Source organism: Triticum urartu, chromosome 2 (assembly GCF_003073215.2).
Source record: "Triticum urartu cultivar G1812 chromosome 2, Tu2.1, whole genome shotgun sequence".
In the NCBI taxonomy this organism is placed as follows: Eukaryota; Viridiplantae; Streptophyta; class Magnoliopsida; order Poales; family Poaceae; genus Triticum; species Triticum urartu.
In genome coordinates, this window is record NC_053023.1 from 672,037,158 (window position 1) to 672,056,028 (window position 18,871).

The 18,871-nt window shown below is 45.6% G+C and overlaps 1 protein-coding gene and 1 long non-coding RNA gene across 2 annotated transcripts; one reads left to right on the top strand and one right to left on the bottom strand.

Moving 5' to 3' along the window:
* Nucleotides 1-6,827: 6,827 nt before the first annotated feature.
* On the bottom strand, nt 6,828-7,919 carry LOC125534000. The gene is made up of 4 exons (XR_007294396.1): nt 7,748-7,919; nt 7,266-7,422; nt 7,045-7,151; nt 6,828-6,897 (listed from the first exon to the last, which is right to left on the bottom strand). It is a non-coding gene; the product is annotated as an uncharacterized LOC125534000 (long non-coding RNA).
* A 6,288-nt stretch (nt 7,920-14,207) lies between these two features.
* On the top strand, nt 14,208-18,554 carry LOC125539629 (vacuolar cation/proton exchanger 1b-like). The gene is made up of 11 exons (XM_048703127.1): nt 14,208-14,594; nt 16,226-16,293; nt 16,404-16,432; nt 16,525-16,721; nt 16,823-17,044; nt 17,133-17,264; nt 17,396-17,512; nt 17,613-17,666; nt 17,751-17,867; nt 18,006-18,096; nt 18,185-18,554. Exons 1-11 carry the CDS (start codon nt 14,331-14,333, stop codon nt 18,199-18,201), a joined length of 1,308 nt encoding a protein of 435 aa, XP_048559084.1. The 5' UTR covers nt 14,208-14,330; the 3' UTR covers nt 18,202-18,554.
* Nucleotides 18,555-18,871: the final 317 nt, after the last annotated feature.

Below are 18,871 nucleotides of genomic sequence, written 5' to 3' on the forward strand. Positions count from 1 at the left end.
TCGATGACATATTAATATTCAGCAAATCTCTCAAGGAACACTTGGAACATATCAAACTAGTAATGGAATTGCTTAGAGAAAATCAGCTATATGCAAAGATGTCCAAGTGTGTATTTGCAGTACAGCAAGTGGAGTATTTGGGTCATGTTATCTCTCAGAAAGGGGTAGCAACAGACCCTCAGAAAATTTTAGCTATAGCAGAATGGCCTACTCCTGAAAACATAACTAAACTGAGAAGTTTTCTGGGTCTGGCTGGATATTACAAAAGATTTATTAAAGGTTATGGTATAATATGCAGACCCCTTCATGACTTATTAAAAAAGGGCAACTTCTCCTGGCAACCTGAGCATAGTACGGCTTTCCAACAACTAAAACAAGCTCTCACATCTGCTCCTGTGTTGGCTCTACCAGATTTCACACAACCTTTTGTGTTGGAAACTGATGCTTGTGGGAAAGGTATTGGAGCTGTGTTAATGCAGCAGGGAAGACCTATATCTTATTATAGTTCTTCTCTCCGCCCTAGAAATGCTGCTCTGTCTACTTATGAAAAAGAGGCCTTGTCCATTCTGGAAGCTCTCAAGAGGTGGAGGCACTATCTCCTGGGCAAAGAGCTAATTATCAAAACAGACCAGCAGTCATTGAAGTTTATAACTAACCAGAAAATTACTTAAGGAGTACAGCATAAGTTGATGATGAAGCTATTGGAATTTAATTTCACCATCCAATATAAGAAAGGGATTCAGAACAAAGTAGCTGATGCATTGTCAAGATTGCTCCCTAAATGCATGGCCATCTCTGCTGCTACTCCTATATGGACAGAAGAACTAGTTGACAGTTATCACAAAGACCCAGAAAGTCTTCAGTTGTTGGAGAAATTGCTACTGAAGAAAGACAACTCAATATCACATTATTCCCTTACAGCTGGCATTATAAGATATAAGGGAAAAAATTTGGTGGGCAATATCCCTGAGTTAAGAAACAAACTACTACTTGCACTGCATAGTTCTCCTGTGGGGGGTCATTCTGGAAGAAGAGCAACTTACCACAGAGTTAAAAGCATTTTCTACTGACGTGGATTGAAATCAGCAGTAGAGGCTTTCATTGCTGCCTGTCCCATCTGCTAGAGAGCAAAACATGAAAACTGCTTGCAACCTGAACTACTGGAGCCACTCCCTATAGCTGACATGGCATGGCAACATATATCAATGGACTTTATTGAAGGACTGCCTAGTTCTCAGGGAAAAGATGTGATCATGGTAATAGTGGACAGATTTACTAAATATACACATTTCATCCCACTTCCTCACCCATATACAGTACTCAGTGTGGCTCAAGCTTTTGTGGATAACATAATTAGACTGCATGGCCCTCCTAAAATGATCATATCTGATAGAGACAGAATTTTTACTAGTCAACTCTGGAGAGATATTTTTGCAGCCCTTAAAGTAGAACTGAGGTACAACACAGCATATCATCCACAAACTGATGGCCAGACCGAGAGAGTAAATCAGTGCCTGGAAACTTACTTAAGATGCATGACAACTTCAGCTCCTAAGAAATGGCTTTCATGGTTATCTCTAGCTGAATTCTGGTACAACACTACTTACCACACATCAATCAAGATGTCCCCCTTCCAGGCTTTATATGGTTTTCCTCCACCACTCATTTCAGAGTTGGCCATTCCTGGTCCTGATGATCCAGAAGCACAAGATTTTCTGTCTGCCAAACAACAAATTTTGCAACAACTGAAAGAGAACTTGTTGTTGGCTCGGAACAGGATGAAGAAATTTGCAGACACCAAGAGAAGTGAAAGCGTTTTTCAAGTTGGAGATCCTGTTTACCTCAAAATGGCACCCTATAGACTAGCTGCATTTGGATTCAGGGGAGCACTGAAGTTACATAACAAGTTCTATGGGCCTTTTCTGGTGACACAAAAAGTAGGCAATTCTGCATACAGATTACAGTTACCAGAAAAGTGCAAATACACCCTGTTTTTCATGTCAGCCAGCTGAAGAAGCACATAGGGGACAAATCCATCCCAAGCCCTAACCTACCATTGGTGAATGCGGATGGTACGGTGAAAATGGGGCCAGCCGAAGTACTTCAAGTTCGTCAGGTTCCGAGACACAACGTGCCAGTGGTGCAATGGCTGATTCGATGGGTTAACTTGCCACCTGAAGATGCAACGTGGGAGGACGCGGATTTCATCAAGTACATGTACCCCGAGTTCTTCAGTACCACTACACGAGCATGGCGGCGAGAAGCAACATCATCGTGAGGCCACGTCGAAACTCAAGAAGGGGGCAATGTCAGGACTGAACCGGGTGTCGATAATTTCAGTTAACTGTAGCAGATCAAGGAAAACGCTTCAGAAGAAACAGACAGCTAAGATGACTCCTCATTGTTACCACTCGTCGCTAGCCGTTAGATTGAATTGTGTCTTTACCTATTAGCTGTTACTGTTCCGTTTCACCCCGTTGCCAGGAGCTATCGCCTATAAAGACAGTCGGGCTGTGGCTGGCTGGAGGCATCGTGTTGTTGCTGAGAATTGCCTAGATGGCTAAGTAAACCCATATATTAATACATACATTCGAGATCTGGGCGGAATTCCCCAATCTCTCCCCTCCAAATCTCTAGATCGCATCCCGATTGCTAGCTAGTTCCTGACAACAACCTTGCTGCTTCCGCACTTCAAGGTCCTCACCCAAGCCATGCCGACAAGCAGCCCTACCTCTTGGAGCTATTGTCGCAGTACTTCCCGAGGCCACAGCCTCGACACTTAATAGAAGATCCCAGAGCCGCATCCCCGACATACACCGCCCTTGAAAACGAAAGAGCCCCACACGACATCCAAAGGCTGACCCTCCAAGGCAACGCCTCCGAAGATGGTTACGACGTAAACGCCATTGTCGCCCGTAGAAAACTGGACTTTAGGTTCTGATCCGGAGAGCCCAAGCACATGAAAGGATAGGAAGATGTCTACGACTATGCCTCTAAGAAGGTCACGGAGCTTTCGCTCGAGTCCCTGATCTCCTATCAGTGAGCTTGCTTGCAAATCTGGTCACGCAACGATACCCAGGCCATCAGAGCCAAGAACATTGTGTAGGTCACCCCCCTGCCATCAGCCGACATAGCCCTCACGCGACGACCAGCTACAGCAACTCATGCGACACAGAAACAACGCAGTTGTCAGGGTCAGATCTGAGTGCATCGCTCCAAATCCACCATCCCGAGCCGGTGCAGCAGCCCCTGCCATAGCAGCCATCAGCCCAAGGCCGCTGCCCCAGCATTCTCTGGCGCCGCAACCACCGGCTACCCCGCTGCAGATCCACGAAACCAGGAGAACAACGTCATCAATCTGCAGAGCAGCACAGTCACACCTCTCGCCGCGAAGAATCGCACAACGCCCATATGTCCACCCTCGCGCATGCTAGGCGCCAGATCCACGCCCACCTCGCACCTCCGCCACAGACCAACGCACACAGTCGGCCGGAGCACCTGTACGCCTTACTTTGCCAGCGCACATGCCAGATCGGCTCGCACCCTGGCCGAACCTGCGGTCACGCGCACCAGCGCGCCATGCCGCCGCCAGCTCGCCCTCACCAATAAATATAAATGAAAAGTGAAATTATGTAGTCTTAATTGCACAATGAAATCATCCTCAAGCAAATAAAGAGGTAGTTGTTCATCTAAGGCTGCATACCTAGTAGTTGGAAATTGGAAGCACTTAGAAATAAGCATAACATATCAGAAGCACAATTTTCTTTTCTATCAGCGATCTCCCCCACATGAAAAGAAGATAGTATGCTCAAAAATCATTATTCGTCACAAAGGATGTATTTAACTAAAATGCATAAGACCAAACAATGCACAAAAATGGTAATAGTAGGCATAATTGTTATCCGAGTAGTGCTGACTAGAAACTACGTATGTTCATTGTGTCGATCATCCATACGTTCGGATAAAATATAATTTGGTCGAACCAAGAAATAGAATGAAAGTTATTTTTTACTTATGCTAACAGACTACCTTGAGTTTCCATATTCCTGCAAACTCATGAATAATATTTCCTTTTCTCTTCTCTTTGTAAGACTAATTCCCAAATTCCATCTGGTACTAATTAAAACATATAGAAATACCATGAGAATACTCGTACATGTCTAAAATACCAGTTGCAAACTGACCAAAGGCCTAGTAGTGCAAGTATGTAAATTGGTATCAAGGAGAACTTATGCAACAATTGGTGCAGACTAATCCTATTAACTTCCCGTGTCTAGTACAGTCAATAAAGTATCACGTTCAAGACAAATCTGATATAGTGTGAATAAATTAATAAGTAAATCAATATGGTGCATACTCTAAAAGGTCAGATCTTTGATGTCGTAGAAGTTACTAATCTTCTGCTCGTTTCAAAAATCCCTACAGAAAAAAGGAATACATTTCAAGCTCCAGCATGAACCAGCAATTTATTATGTGAAATACGTTCTTATCAGCAATAGATATTTTCAGATCAAAAAATAGTATCCAATCTTATAAGGAACTCTATATTATGAAACTCCCACTCATAGGTGTTAATATGAGACCTTCATGAAATAGATAAACCGAGGGTAGTATTTCATATCAGTTATTTTACCATATGAACTTGATACTATTACTATCATCGACGGCAAAACTGACACAATTTATTTTTATAAAAAATAACCATAAGGAAGGTCATACAGCAGTGCCAGCAAAAATATGATCATATACCCAGCACAAATTTATATGCCCAACAAAACCGCAACCCCAATCAAACAAAAGATCAGATGGGCTGATCCCTAAGATCGAGAAGATATCCTATTCTTCTCAGCTGCAATTGTTTGCCATCCAAACTGGTGGGCCTAATTATAGGCATGTAAATAGTCCTAACATGTATTTTTCATAGCAGCATCAGGTATGACTGAACTTTCTTAAAAATAGCTCGCATCATGCTAAGTTTACCAAACCAACATACAAATGAAATATTAGAAAAGACTACATGACAATTTTTACCTCGATGATTAGTTTGGGATCTCATGGTTTTTGCTTTCTGGCGATGTAATTGGACATGGATATTCTTCACATCTGCAAGTGCCTTCGGCCGTGGGTGGAGGCTGACTGACCCTTGAGGAGCTTGTGGCGGGTCTTGCACTCCAGGCAGTTCCCTCGTGGTGCTCGTACTTGTAGCATGTTTGGCAGACGAAGAAGGCCACACCCATTGCAGGTGAAGTGCTCGACGTGAGCCCCACGTCGTCCCCGCAAATGAAATATTTGATTTACAGAAGGGGTTGAGTTCATACTGTTTTTTAAAGTTCAGTGCCCATCTCCATATTAAAGACAAAGAGGAATTATTTCAGTTTGAAGTAGAAAGGCAATAACTTCGGAATTGCCAACCTGCAAATATAAAAAACAAAGCAAAGCAAATATTCTTATGATTTGGAAAATCGACATCCTATACAAGAAACAATATAAGTTCTAACAAATCGCTGGTTCGGTTCAAACATCAACACACATAACAGTGGCACTGATTCGCCATGAAACCATGCTATTGAGTATTGAGAGATATAGCAGCAGATGCATTTTGATATATCTAGGCACAACGGCACAAGGACTCACAACAGTGATTATATGGGGAGTAAAAAAACATTTAGGCTACATCTGGAGCTATCTATGTATGTCCAAATTTTGATCTAGTGACAGTACGTTTAAAGATACACATACACACATGTTACTACCAATAATTATGAATGGATTGTACCTTACAAATACACCATACTAAAACATTATATTCAAGCTATCAAGGTCTATATAGAGTTTCTTGAAAATAAAGGAACACGCAACTGAGTTCTCGACAACAACTTTCCCGAAAAGGAGATGCTCTAGAAAAGAAATGTTGATCCTAGCATTTGGCAATTTGTTTCAGACCAACCTTCCTTTTCCGTGTGCCACCATGGTCGTAAATGTGCAATCTCAGATAGTGGTGCTGACTGCTTACTACTGAGATAATCCTACTTGTTGCCCGGAGCTTGACACCATTCATCCTTCTATAGGCTAGTGTTACAGAAAAGGGCAAAGAGCTAACAAAGGGCATACTCATAGTGCAGTGTTCCTTCCTACAACCCCTCGTTCCTAGTCAGTAAAAGGCTTACAACAATTTATCTTGGCTCCGCATTTACTTTAGCTTGTCTGTCGAGTTAAACAAGGATTGAGCTGCAGGTGGTTGTCACCTACTTTGGCAGTTTTGTAGAACTAAAGGCCTAAAGTTATCATGGCACAGTCAACAGATAGAACTTGCAAGTATTATGTACATTTAAGTAGATGTTTCTCAACACAAAATGCAAGCAACTGTGCAAGTAGGGTCTAAAATTCATGCAAGTAGTCAGAATATTTCCGACGCAAATCCTACAAGTAGCAGGAAGAAACAAATAAAATGTAAATAAAGAATAGTTACCTTCAGTAAATTGGTTTCTCCTAAAAAGGAAGGCAAGATGAACAGACTATGTAGCCGCAATAATGGGCCTGATGAATTAACAACTTAGCAATAATGGGCAACGTTGCGTGGACAGAGGAAGGGAACTATGAGTCGAGCAAATTGGTGAAATAATCACTGGTGCCCTGCTCCGCCAGTCTGTCGTGCATCCTCGGGATGGTGATCGGTGAGAGATCGATGCAAGTGATGTCGCAGGTGACGCCCTCCTGCAGAAGCTCTATAAGAATCAACAGAAAGAAATCGAGTTAACAGAGATACTTTTCTAAGGGCCTGAGAGGTTATATAATGTATAGAAGATTCATGGAAAGACGTCACTTAGATGATACATGTAGCTAGAGAATCACAGTGCCCTCAATTGAAGTTTTATGTTCTCCCCATTAGTGATCGCACTAAATCAAAAAGCAAAATGTCAGACAAACAGATTACCTGGAGTGAAGGCATCAGGTAAACAAATTATTTGAATCAAAAAGCTCACTAAAAACATAATCAAAAAGCTAAATGCCAAACAGATTGAGTACTTTGCCTGGTATACAGACTTGTCCCGCCTTGCATCAACCCCGTGCATGGTGGTGGCATCAACAGCGTCATGAGCTCCTGCTGCCCTTGCGTCGATAGAAAGGTTGTCATCGTCGGCGCCGCACACCTCCGAACCAAGGATTCGTTTGGCATGAAGGAGAGCGCAATCAGATTGATGTGTCCATCCCCAAACAACAAGCCAAGATAAAGAATATTATGACTGGGAGTTGTGTGTCCCCACTTTGTGTCTGCAACCACCTCCTTTCTACAGCTCTAAATCAGGGGAGCATCTCTTCATTCCCAGCGAGACGGTCTATGCAGGTGCCGCCAGCGGCAGCGACGCCCCACCACAAAAGATTGTCTTTGAGCCGCGAGTTGCCGCACCCAACCCCAAGGACCTGCAGTTGGTAGATATTTATTGGGGAAAACGACCAATAAAGCATGACTGAAGTTTAAACTTTGCATAACTAAAAAGTAATCAATGCATCAAAGGATTTGATCTGTGGGCATTTTCCTTTTTCCCAAGTAACAACGTCAAACTTTTCAGGGGAAGGGTATATACAATATTTACAAAACTGAATTATTTCCACGTGTTTTTAAATCAATGGATCCTTCATCTAGTCCTTTTGCTATCTCCTACAAATTCTTTAAAGAGTACTACTACACTGCAGCAAAATAATGCAATACCTAGAGTTAAATCTATCAATTTTGGCACATACGTACTTGCATGGTCTTCTCCTCCTCTGTTAGCATTTCTCAGTCCAATTCGTGCCTGCATGAACATGGTGGCGACAAGAACACCCAACCCCAAGGACCTGCAGCACAAGAACACACAACATACATGGTGGCGAGATGGCGTGCTTCAACTGCAGTGAGTCCCCGGCCGTACACGGGTGCCCCTTTGGTCGCGACACAGCACCGCCCGCGGTGGGCATCACGATGCCGTCTTGGAGGCACAATCAGATCGACAAAACAATGTATCTACCTTGCCATCCATCCCAATACAGAATTGAGAGCTCCCGTGTGTATAATACCGACTGCTATAGTTGCTTGCCATCACAATTAACGAAGTAAAGCACATAGATAGAGGATAAGATTACAGCAATAAACTAAACAAGTTCAGCTTCTATTGGTGAAAGGCAACTGATGACCCTAACCGCAATTCTACACACAATGATAACCTAAATTTACATCAATTCAACAAGGTTTGGACCATTTAATTTTGCTTGGCTATCACGACAATTTGGATAAACATGAAACATACAGTTCCCATGACACCTATGAGTGCATCACATGTGCTTAAACATCAAGTTTATTCTAGATGGTCCAGAAATATTACACACACAGTGGTGCATATATACAGCTACAAGCAATCATACATAGCGAGTAGAATTCAGAGTAATATGCATAGAACAAAAAACAGAGCAAGTAACCGAGGTTAGTCAGTGAGACTGACCCTGCAATCCGACGAACATGACGACGCTGGGCTTGCCCTTCTTGGGGGTGAAGGCTGGCTTCCCGGGATCCAGCATGTTGCAGAGCTCCGTGAAGACGGCCTGCAGCACGAAACAGAAACAAAGGCATCAACCTCTCGCGTAGCCGGCCGCCGCCCTCGTTGCCGCAGACGGAGGCTGCCTCCTCGCCGGATCGGGTCGGAGCGGCGTCCCAAGAGACAAGACGCACACGGTGCCCGCCGCCTCGATCTACCTCTCCCGGCGCGGCCCATCTGGACGAGATGTTGCCGTGGCGGATCTGGCCGCCGCCCCGCTGACTTGCTCGAGACGATCTGGGGCATTCCCGCTCGTGGTGGGCAGTGCCGGCGGGGAAGAGAGCGGCACGGGCGGAGGGAGAAGCAGTGGGTGGAGCGGCATGAGGTGGGGCTGATCGAGGAGCTCCGGTGCGGCGGCGGCTCAAGGAACCCTAGCGCGCGAGAGGGCTATCGGGGAGAGGAGTTGTTTGCGGGAGCGGGGTGCAAGGTGGGACGAAATAAAACCAGCAAAAAAAACCGTGACGAAAAAAAAACCATGATAGGTGGGATCCGTGGTTTATTTTCGATCCTTTCAGTTAATAACGACGGGAGTTTGGGCATGTGCGGGACTCGATCGAGGGGTTTTCCTTGGTTTTTCGCGGCTGAGAGGAAGGTGGGAGGAAGTACCAAAGAAGTACCAAAAAAGACCGGGTGAGGTGGGACGAAAATTAAACCCGGAACACGACCTACCAACTGAGACATTAGGAGTAGAGATATGGCAAGAGCGGTTGAGGATTTGTGCCGCGGTCCCTCAGATGTGATTTTATTTCTGGCTTTCGGTTTTCAAACTTTTATATCTTTTAAATGAAAAGTTTAAATTAAGTTTTGTTTCCGAATTCGTATTTCTCATGACGAGGGATTTCAAATAAGATCCATCTTAAATATGTTTGGATGGATTTTAAAATTAAATGTTAAGTTTCAACACTTGAAACTTAGCACACAAACAATAAAATCATGATTTTTGCGTCTATGATCGACAGAAAAATGTCTTCAAATTTTATCTATAAATTTGGTAAAAGCGAATGAGAAAATAGCAAGTTTCAAATAAAAAAAGCAAGTATCAATGACTGAAATTCAAATTTACTGTTTCCTCGTGTGTGATCCAACTACTTCGCAAATCGCGTGGCAGTCGAGACACCGGACAGGGCTTGGCGGGTTTGTGCCCCTGCGGATTTGTGCGGCGGGAGCTCCAACAGTTGAAACTAAAAGTCCAGCAAATCCAAAAACACTGTTGGCCACACATACAACTCCGGGTCCTACTGCGCAATGGGATTCTAGGATTCCATTAGTTTATTGCAGTGAGTTGTTTTTATTCCTGAATAAATCGTTCTGATATTATTATACTGTGCTGGTGGACATTTTCATGAACTAGCAGTTTCTTTGTATGAAACACGTGGCGTTATATTTGCATATACAGTTCTCACCAAATTTGATTATAGGTCAGTTTTCTGCCCCGTTACAACGCACGAGCATTTGTCTAGTCTATATCTATATCTATCTATTTATATTTATACCTATACCTATACCTATACCTATACCTACTAATAAAACAAGATGGTATTTTTGATTTCGTCCCGCTTAAATGATTGTACTATTTAGACTTTTTTAATCTAATGAGGTGGTACAATTCAAGTGAAATTCTGGTTGTCTTTTCGTGCGATGGGAAAACATAGTCGGAAGGTGAAACGCCTCAACTGGCTGGGCCTCGACCTTCCTTTGATGGGCCTACTCCTGCCCCCTTGACGAAAAAAGGTGAAAATATATGTTTGGCCTCTTTTGGTTCATAGGATAGGATTATCATAGGAAGGAATAGGAATCTTCTAGGAAATGAGATGACATGTATCTCAAATCTTATGAGTAGGAATAGAAAACAAGATGTCATTTGGTTGACACCAAAGGAAATTTTTCATTGAGTCTAGGCTCTTTTTTATTTTCCTAGGATAAGAACCAATCCTATGTAGGAATAGGAATCCATTCCTATAAACCAAATGGCTCTAAAGAAAAAAATCCTATAAAAATTCTATCCTCTAGAATTCCTATGAAATTCCTCTAAACCAAAGAAGGCCTTAACTGCGTATCGAACTCCCAACCTCTGGGTTAGGCCACGAAGGCTATAGCCAGCCAGCCTATATTCAGATTGCAGTAAAGAACTGGTCCAATATATATTAGTCCCACCTCGCTCCTTTAAATCAAATATCACCAACTTATATACACACACGTGAGTTGTAGTAGAATCAACAAGCCAAGAAAGACCCATTAAGTCCAACTCAAAAAGAAAAAAGAGACCACATAAAGACAGGGTGTGGGAGGGAGGGACATGCACGGCTGGGGCTAGCGAGCTTTGTTTTGTGATTTCGAGCGATCGCCGGCCTCCAAGCCAAACATGCAGGTCAGTGAAGCTGCTATGCGCGTCGGGCAGCGGAGCAGAGTACGTACGTGCAGCAGCGGCCACTACTAGCTGAATTTCATATGCAAGCTGGACACGGCGACGGCATGATGGCTGGTGGTGGCCTTGAGCACTTTTGGCTGCGTCATCTAATTTAAACATGAGCGCACAATGGCCTTAGATACAACTTCCAATCATCTGGCACCCGCTGCTCCAATTAGTTAGTTTTTTTTTACAATTTTGGAGATTGTGTTATTGCACAGAAAATTTGAGCTATTATGCATAATTGGTCAGTACAACTAATAATCTAAACTTAATGTTGTTCACGCTACACGATCCTCAAATGTTCCATCCTTTTTTGTCAGTAGAGAATATTCTTCTGCTACGTACATAATTCCTCGACCCAGCCAACCTTGATCGATAGGCATCATTGTAATTTTCTCCTGTTGCAATGCACGGGTATTCTTAGTTTCATCCGGCATCTGATCTTACGTTATGTGAAATACACGAGATGGTACTAATTCGTAGTCAAAAAGGTTCGTATTGGCCATGCATGCGCTTCCTCGACTTGGGCCGCCGCCTAGATTACAATATTTTTAGTCCATCCATCGCATTGAAGGAGAAAGCCAACCTGAGACTAATCTGCGGGGTTTTTTTTCGTTTTGGGAGGAGAAAAAAAATGTGCCACCGGCCACATAGAAGGACAAAGCCAACCGACCTACCATGCTTTTCTGCCATACTAAAGGGTTCCCCATCTAATAGTCCCACCTTGATTTTTAATATCAAATCCCACCAATTTATATGGATTTGCATGTTGTCTTAAATATCAGCAAGTCACCTCCAAAACCAAGAAAGAGAGGAAACAGCATACCAAAAGGAGAGAAAACTCCATAAAATGAAGGGGACATGGACGATGCAACCATGTTGTATTGGCTCTAATTAGAAGGATTTGTGGACTTGGCATGATGTGATTGGCTCTAATTAAATTAAATGAGAAAAAGAGCATGCATGGCTCTAATTAAATTAAATGAGAAAAAGTACATGCATAGCTCTAATTAAAGAAAATGATGACATGATAAAAGCGTACATGCAGGACGCATATGCCGCATTGATGGGCATTTTGGTGAATGGCGAAACTAGCCTTTTTCTTAAATCAATGCATCATTTTTCTTCCCCGTTACAACGCACAGGCATTTGTGCTAGTCCTACAAGATTTTCAAAACATGGCCCCACTCAACGTCAACATGGGTCCGCCCCTGTTCTCGCAGCCCTTTTCTCCCCAACCTCCCCCCCCCCCCCCCCCCTCTCAATTCCTCGACCAACATAATCAAATAAATCGTATAAAATCATTGTTTAAAGTACATCCTCAGCAAATAAGAGCATTTCAGATTTTCACCCCTAGCTACTGGCTCACCGGTTGTCCTAAATGCAATTGACAAACAACTGTTTTAGTTTTTGTTTTTGTTTTTTTGGTTTCCAGTGCTTGTACCGTCCAGCTGCGTGCCTGCGTCCCACCGTCTACCAGCTCAGCTACTTTTTAATCCAGCCGCGACACAAACAAACAGGTCGTCAATGTTTACCGGCCGTGGGGAAACTTTTCCTCTCGAGGTTTTGTTCCGGGCCTCGCTGGGGACGAGTGAGGAAAGGTGTGCATGGCACTGTAGCTCCATGACGAGATGCCACAGATCACAGATGGCACACGCGCACACACGAATCGAGTAACATCCGATTCTGGACCTTGGAGAGGCGCACGATCGCAAGCAGCGCGCTGACGCCGAACCGGGAGCCCCAAACCGAGCAAAAACCAAGACCAGCACGCACACGCCACACCAGCACGAGCTGGTTGCTTTTAAAGAAAAACACGAGCTGGTAGGAGGAAGCTTCCCTGTAGCTTCAGAGTTTTTGTCTCTCTCTTGGTCGCTAAAAAAGAAAGAAGACATTCGTCCCCATCGACCTCTCTCGTACGTACGTAGCCACCGCTTAGCTTTGCCGTACTTTTTTATATACACAAGAAGATATGTCCAAATATACCATCAATTCAAAGGCCAGAGCTCATACGCAAAAAAAAAAAAATCAAAGGCCAGAGCTGCCGTATTTTGTTAGACACACATCGCCAAGGAATTGTGTATTTTTTCATAGTAATACATGTCTCATTTATATCATAAAAACAAAGTTAAGAACTGATATGACAAAACTGAAAAATATAGCAGAACATCTCTGAGGTTGACACCAACGCCTGTCACCTGTCTCTGGCACCACCACAATAGCCACCGAAGAAAAGAATAACGGATCACCTCCTCACCCGAGCTCGACGCGCCTCCATCGTTAATATGCAGCTTTGCGGACCTCCAAGATGACTTACCAAAAGTGAAGCCATTGCCGTTGAACGAATCAGACTGGGGCAACACCCCAGACACGTTATCGAATTCCAGATCTGGCACCCCATCACGACTAAGACGACGAAGAAGGAAATCATATCTGCCATCCAGGAACCACGAACCCAGCACCGGTTCCGTCTTTCAGATGTCGTCGATGCAGACCACAATCTGCATCTGCTCCTAGACTACCTCCCAAGCTCCGCGCCAGCGTTGAAGCAAACGCCGTCGGGACGGCGGAGCCCGAGGACATAGGTCCACCACGAGGATGTCGCCGCCGCCACGCCATCTTTGCTTGAACAGACTGGTTTCCAAATTCATCCCCAACCATAGGACCGATGGCCTCGTCAGGGAAGAATCTGAAGAATCTTTATTCAGTGCCGTCATCGTCGCCGCCGAAGCCAAGATGATGAACAGCCTAAAAATCTAGACTACAAAAAGATAAAAACGATTCACGCACATGGATTCGATGACCCCCCCTATCACCGACGGCCGGGGGCGTCGGCGGAGGGGGCTGAAAGAGGGCCTCTCCTGGTAGGGAGGGTTCCGGCCGCCAGGAGAGAAAAACAAGGATTGTGTATTTCCCGTTCCTCGTCGTCACCCGCATCCCTCGTACGTAGTAGTACGTACACATTCGCTTCGCTGTATGCTGCGCCGTACGCGGGTGGGTGGGTGCCGAGCGGCAACGAATCTAGGCGAGGCTAGCGGGGGAGCTGTTACCCCATCCACGTCATCCCGGTACCCGATTCCAGCACCAGCGGCCACCGGCCAGGCCGATCCCCTCGGCCGGCCTAGGCTATCCCGAGCGGTACCCTGGCCTGGCCCGCCCCGCCACACAACCGAGGCGGAGGGCGTGCTAACGGACCAGCGGCGCCGCACGCCACGTTGCCTGCCCCTTTTCTAACCCCTGCACTACACGGTATACATGCCCCCGCCCCCGCCCGGGCTGTTGAGGAGGTGGAAGCCAGCCGAGAGAAACAGAGCGCAGCCGAGCGAGCCTGCCCGCGGCCTGCGAGAATGGACTCCTCCGCGGTGGCGGTGGCGGCGCCGCTGCTGGAGGCCGGCGGCAAGGAGATGCGGCACCTGGGCCGCACCGCGCACAACATGTCCTCCTCCTCGCTCCGCAAGAAGTCCGACACCTCGCTCGTCCGCAAGGTGCCCTGCGCCGCGCTCCGCGGCTTCCTCTCCACCCTCCAGGAGGTGCTCTTCGGCACCAAGCTCTTCGTCCTCTTCCCCGCCGTCCTCCTCGCCGTCGTCGCCAGATACATGCGCTTCGGCCAGGTACGCCCCCTTCTTTCCTTCCCTGTAACCTCCTCCTCCAATCTCACCGGCCCTTCAGCGCCTGCTTCCACCTGATTTTCTGCTTGTTTATCGATCGAACCTCTTTGATTCCGATTGCTTCCTCCGTTATCGCAATTGGATCGGATCATATATGTTATGTGCAGGGACAATTGGTTTGCTCTGTGGTTGTGTGTTAAGCTTACATGTGCCTATCCAACATAAAACACACATTACATTTTCATCACCCTAGGAGGATTACGGTCGTACATCGGTTTCAGTGCCATTTCGTCTACTAGAAAGATCTCGCATTCTCCTCTGCTTTTGTCACATCAACGCAGGAACATCTAGCTAATACTCCAAGTAATTAGGGACGATTGATGTGCTCTCTGATCAACCGCTCTATGTAAAACCTGCATGTGCCTTGTCTCCAACATACTGTAAAACAAGCATCCTGAACATTTTCATCACCACCATAAAAATATATCTTATTCTCCTCTGCCCACCGCTAACTAACTCCTGCATTTAGTATTACCTTATTAGTCCTTAGATTAATAGTTCGACAGGGCGTTGCACAAACATGTGAAGAGAGAGAGAGAGAGAGAGAGAGAGAGAGAGAGCTGTGGCCAATGCATTCATAGTCCCATACTAAGTTTTCTTATTGATTTCCATTAAAGAAACCGCCAACATAACTATTCACAGCAATTACTACTAGTATATGTTTATGAGAAGAATGGAATGATGGTGATTTGATTTACATATTATTTTGGAGAAAGATTTGATTTACGACGAGCTGTTTACATGTGAGTGACCCCATACCGGCATGTGGGCTAGGCCTCAAACCCCAACCACTAATCAAAATTGACGCGTTACAGATGGAATCGTGGGATGGAATAAGCCGCGACTAATATGCCCCGGCTCTGCGAATCACATGCACATTCTTGCCCTCCACCACCACCCATGTCGCCCATGTCGGTCCATCAACATCCATGCCCCTCTGCACCTCACATCCACCTCCCTAATGCCACTGCTAGTGTAGTATATTATCCATCCATGATCCATCCAGCGATGGCAGCCATTAATCTCGCCCCTGGGCTCACTGCACATGCAGCAACAATGATATAGGATTAGCAGTACTCTACTAAGTTAACAACGTGGTCATCAGGTGAATCCTGTCCGTACGTAGGCTCCACTGCGCTAGCAGTTCTCTGAGACAATGCTGCGGCTGATCGGCGAGAGCTCAGCTCAAACACGAACACGGGCCGTTTCCACTGTGGGATTCCTCTGGACAAAGCAGAGGTTGATGCCCTTGTAGTACCGCCTTCTCTTGTCATTTTACCAAAGGTTTCAGTCCGGCATGTGACTCCTACGTCTTCTCAGCTCTCACTGTCGTGCCGGTGCTGCAGAGAACACGTGAGACACACCAGGACTGAGGACTGCCTATGTTTTTAGTTTGTACCAACATATTCCAAGCTGTACCATGTTCAAAAATCTGGCCGGTTAAACAGGGACAGTGATATTTTCGAGGCTGAAAGCAATAGGACAGGAAGAGCATATGGATCCCGAATATTCTTCACCGTTTGTCCATCTTTTCGGACACTTGCTATATCTTTCCTAATGCTGAGCTCATGCAGGTGTGGCTCTTCGTGCTTAGCTTAATCGGGCTAATTCCTCTTGCGGAGCGACTCAGTTTCCTGACGGAGTAAGCTTCTCTGCTCATCGTCATAGCGTGTTCGGTTCGGCGTCACCTTCTTTATTATGTCGCTGACAAAGCTTGCACTCTGTTCTTTGTGTTATTTTGATTGATCACAGACAGATCGCTTTCTACACCGGTCCCACTGGTAAGAGTTGTTGATCTCCAAACGTCAAATCATTCTAAGTTTCTAACCAACCTACAACTTGGACGTCATGTGGTTATCTACCTGAACTGCAGTCGGTGGACTGTTGAATGCGACATTCGGCAACGTCACCGAGGTTATCATCGCGCTATTCGCCCTGAGGGAGGGCAAGATAACGGTGGTGAAATGCTCCCTGCTCGGCTCCATCTTGTCCAACTTGCTGCTTGTCCTCGGCACCTCCCTCTTTTTTGGTGGGCTTGCCAACCTCGGTGTCGAGCAGCCATATGACAGAGTAACCAACTCGGCTATCTACTTCGTACTACTGTTATGCTGTTTAAGATTGCACGAATTTGTCATGACGCATGAACGACGATATGGCTTTCATTTGTGCAGAAGCAAGCAGATGTCAGCACAGGGCTTCTGATTCTTGGTGTGCTATGCCAATCGATGCCGCTGATGCTGAGGTATGCAGTAAGCGCTGGTGAGCATGCAGTAAACTCCGACGATTCAGGATTGGTGCTATCCCGGGCGTGCAGCGTTCTCATGATCCTGGCCTATGGAGCCTACCTTTACTTCCAGCTGAAGACGCATCGCCAGCTCTTTGAGCCACAGGAGGTGTGTAATATTTGGCTTAGTGCTGATCAGATACCAGAATAAATTATTACCATGCATATAACTAGTTGTTTAATGACAAAATGATTAGGTTGAAGATGATGGTGATGATTTGGTGTCTGAAGATGAGGCGGTACTGGGATTTACAAGTGCGATGGTTTGGCTAGCGGTCATGACTGTGATAACCGCCTTACTGTCGGAGTATGTCGTGAGCACAATTGAGGTATGCAGCACCATGCCATGTTCATGTTGGCCAAGTTTGGATGGGAGTTCTGAAGAAACTTCCTCTGTAATTTTACTCTGAGCTAACCTACAGCGCAGGTAACAAATTTTTTTTGGGAACAAATTTTGCAGGCGGCCTCAAAATCCTGGGAACTATCAGTGAGCTTCATTAGCATCATCTTGATTCCGATTGTTGGGAATGCAGCAGAGCATGCTGGGGCAATAATATTTGCTTTTAAGAACAAGCTGGTAAGTAGCATCAGAAGTTCAGAACCCGTGCATACTCACTGAAATGCCGTGGAGCGATAAGTAACACGAAATCCGTTCTATTTTGTTGTTGTCGTAACAGGACATCACCCTCGGAGTATCTCTGGGGTCAGCTACGCAGATTTCCATGTTTGTGGTCTGTATTAACTGACCTCTCGACATTGTTATCTTCATATGGTCTTGCCTTTGTCTCTTTCCTGATGGAACTGAACTGTTGTAGGTGCCACTGAGTGTCCTTGTGGCTTGGGTCATGGGGGTTCCAATGGATCTTGATTTCAACCTGCTAGAGACCGGTTCTTTGTTCCTGGCAATATTAGTGACAAGCTTCACCCTCCAGGTAATTTACGTTTCTGTTTCGCATTGCCACGTGCGTGCGTCGAGCCAACCTATGTTCTGTCGGTGTTTCTGGCATTGCTGTCAACATCATTGTGCTTAGCAACTCATTCAGTGAAGGAATTGTTCGTGTGTTGCGCAGGACGGATCGTCGCATTATCTGAAGGGACTGCTTCTCCTCCTTTGCTACGCCGTGATCGGCGTGTGCTTTTTTGTCCTGAGACGACGTTCAGGTAGGGGTTGTACACTCCCTCCCATTTTCTGTTCAACACATCTGCAACTACTCATTGTTTCTTAACATTTGTTATGTTTCGATGACAGCTGACGGAAGCAACTAATCTGGCTCAGCCTAGCAGATCGGCTTAGTCCAGAGTGCCGGTGATTGAGTTGCAGATCGTGAAGATAAGAGAAGAAGGTAGTAGAGCACCTCCCTGGGCAGATGAGCGTGCATGAGGCAGCAGCTAAGCCAAGCAGTAGGGCCTGCCTGCCTGCGTGTAAGATTGTAGATCGAGACTAGTGTTGGCTAAATCAGGTGTGTTTATGGTCATCGCAGGCCTGTAAATTAATCGAGTTTAATGTATCCATTAGTGCACCTAAAAGGCTATGGTAGCTACGGAGGTAATTAAGGCAGGAGCAGGACAAGCATGATTCAAAAAAAAAAAAGCAGGACAAGCAGCCACAGTGAAAAACACACACTGCTTTGCCTCCACCGTGTCGAGCGGTGGGGAACGAACCATCAACGCCAGGGGAGTTCGTCTAGGAGAAATGCCTGGGTGCTGCCGTTTGCAGCTCCACAGATCACATCTCGCGCCAACCGCTACCACCCTGTCCCAGTGTCCGGTGCATGTTCCGTCGACTAGACCGTGTGTGTGTGTAGTAGGGGCTTCTTGAGCAAAATCCTCCAAGCGCACTTGGGCACACTTGGGCCACCCTCATCGATCAGTTTGCATTGTCCATATTATAATGTTTTTCCCATCATGCTTGGGGCACCCTAACTTGGCTATCTAT

What these genes read in the sequence shown, in the direction of transcription:
- LOC125539629 (XM_048703127.1), top strand. Translation starts at nt 14,331, where the DNA reads ATGGACTCCTCCGCGGTGGCGGTGGCGGCGCCGCTGCTGGAGGCCGGC. An exon ending in GATACATGCGCTTCGGCCAG is followed by an intron (nt 14,595 to 16,225) that starts GTACGCCCCCTT and finishes GAGCTCATGCAG; the next exon opens with GTGTGGCTCTTCGTGCTTAG. An exon ending in TGACAAGCTTCACCCTCCAG is followed by an intron (nt 17,868 to 18,005) that starts GTAATTTACGTT and finishes TGTGTTGCGCAG; the next exon opens with GACGGATCGTCGCATTATCT.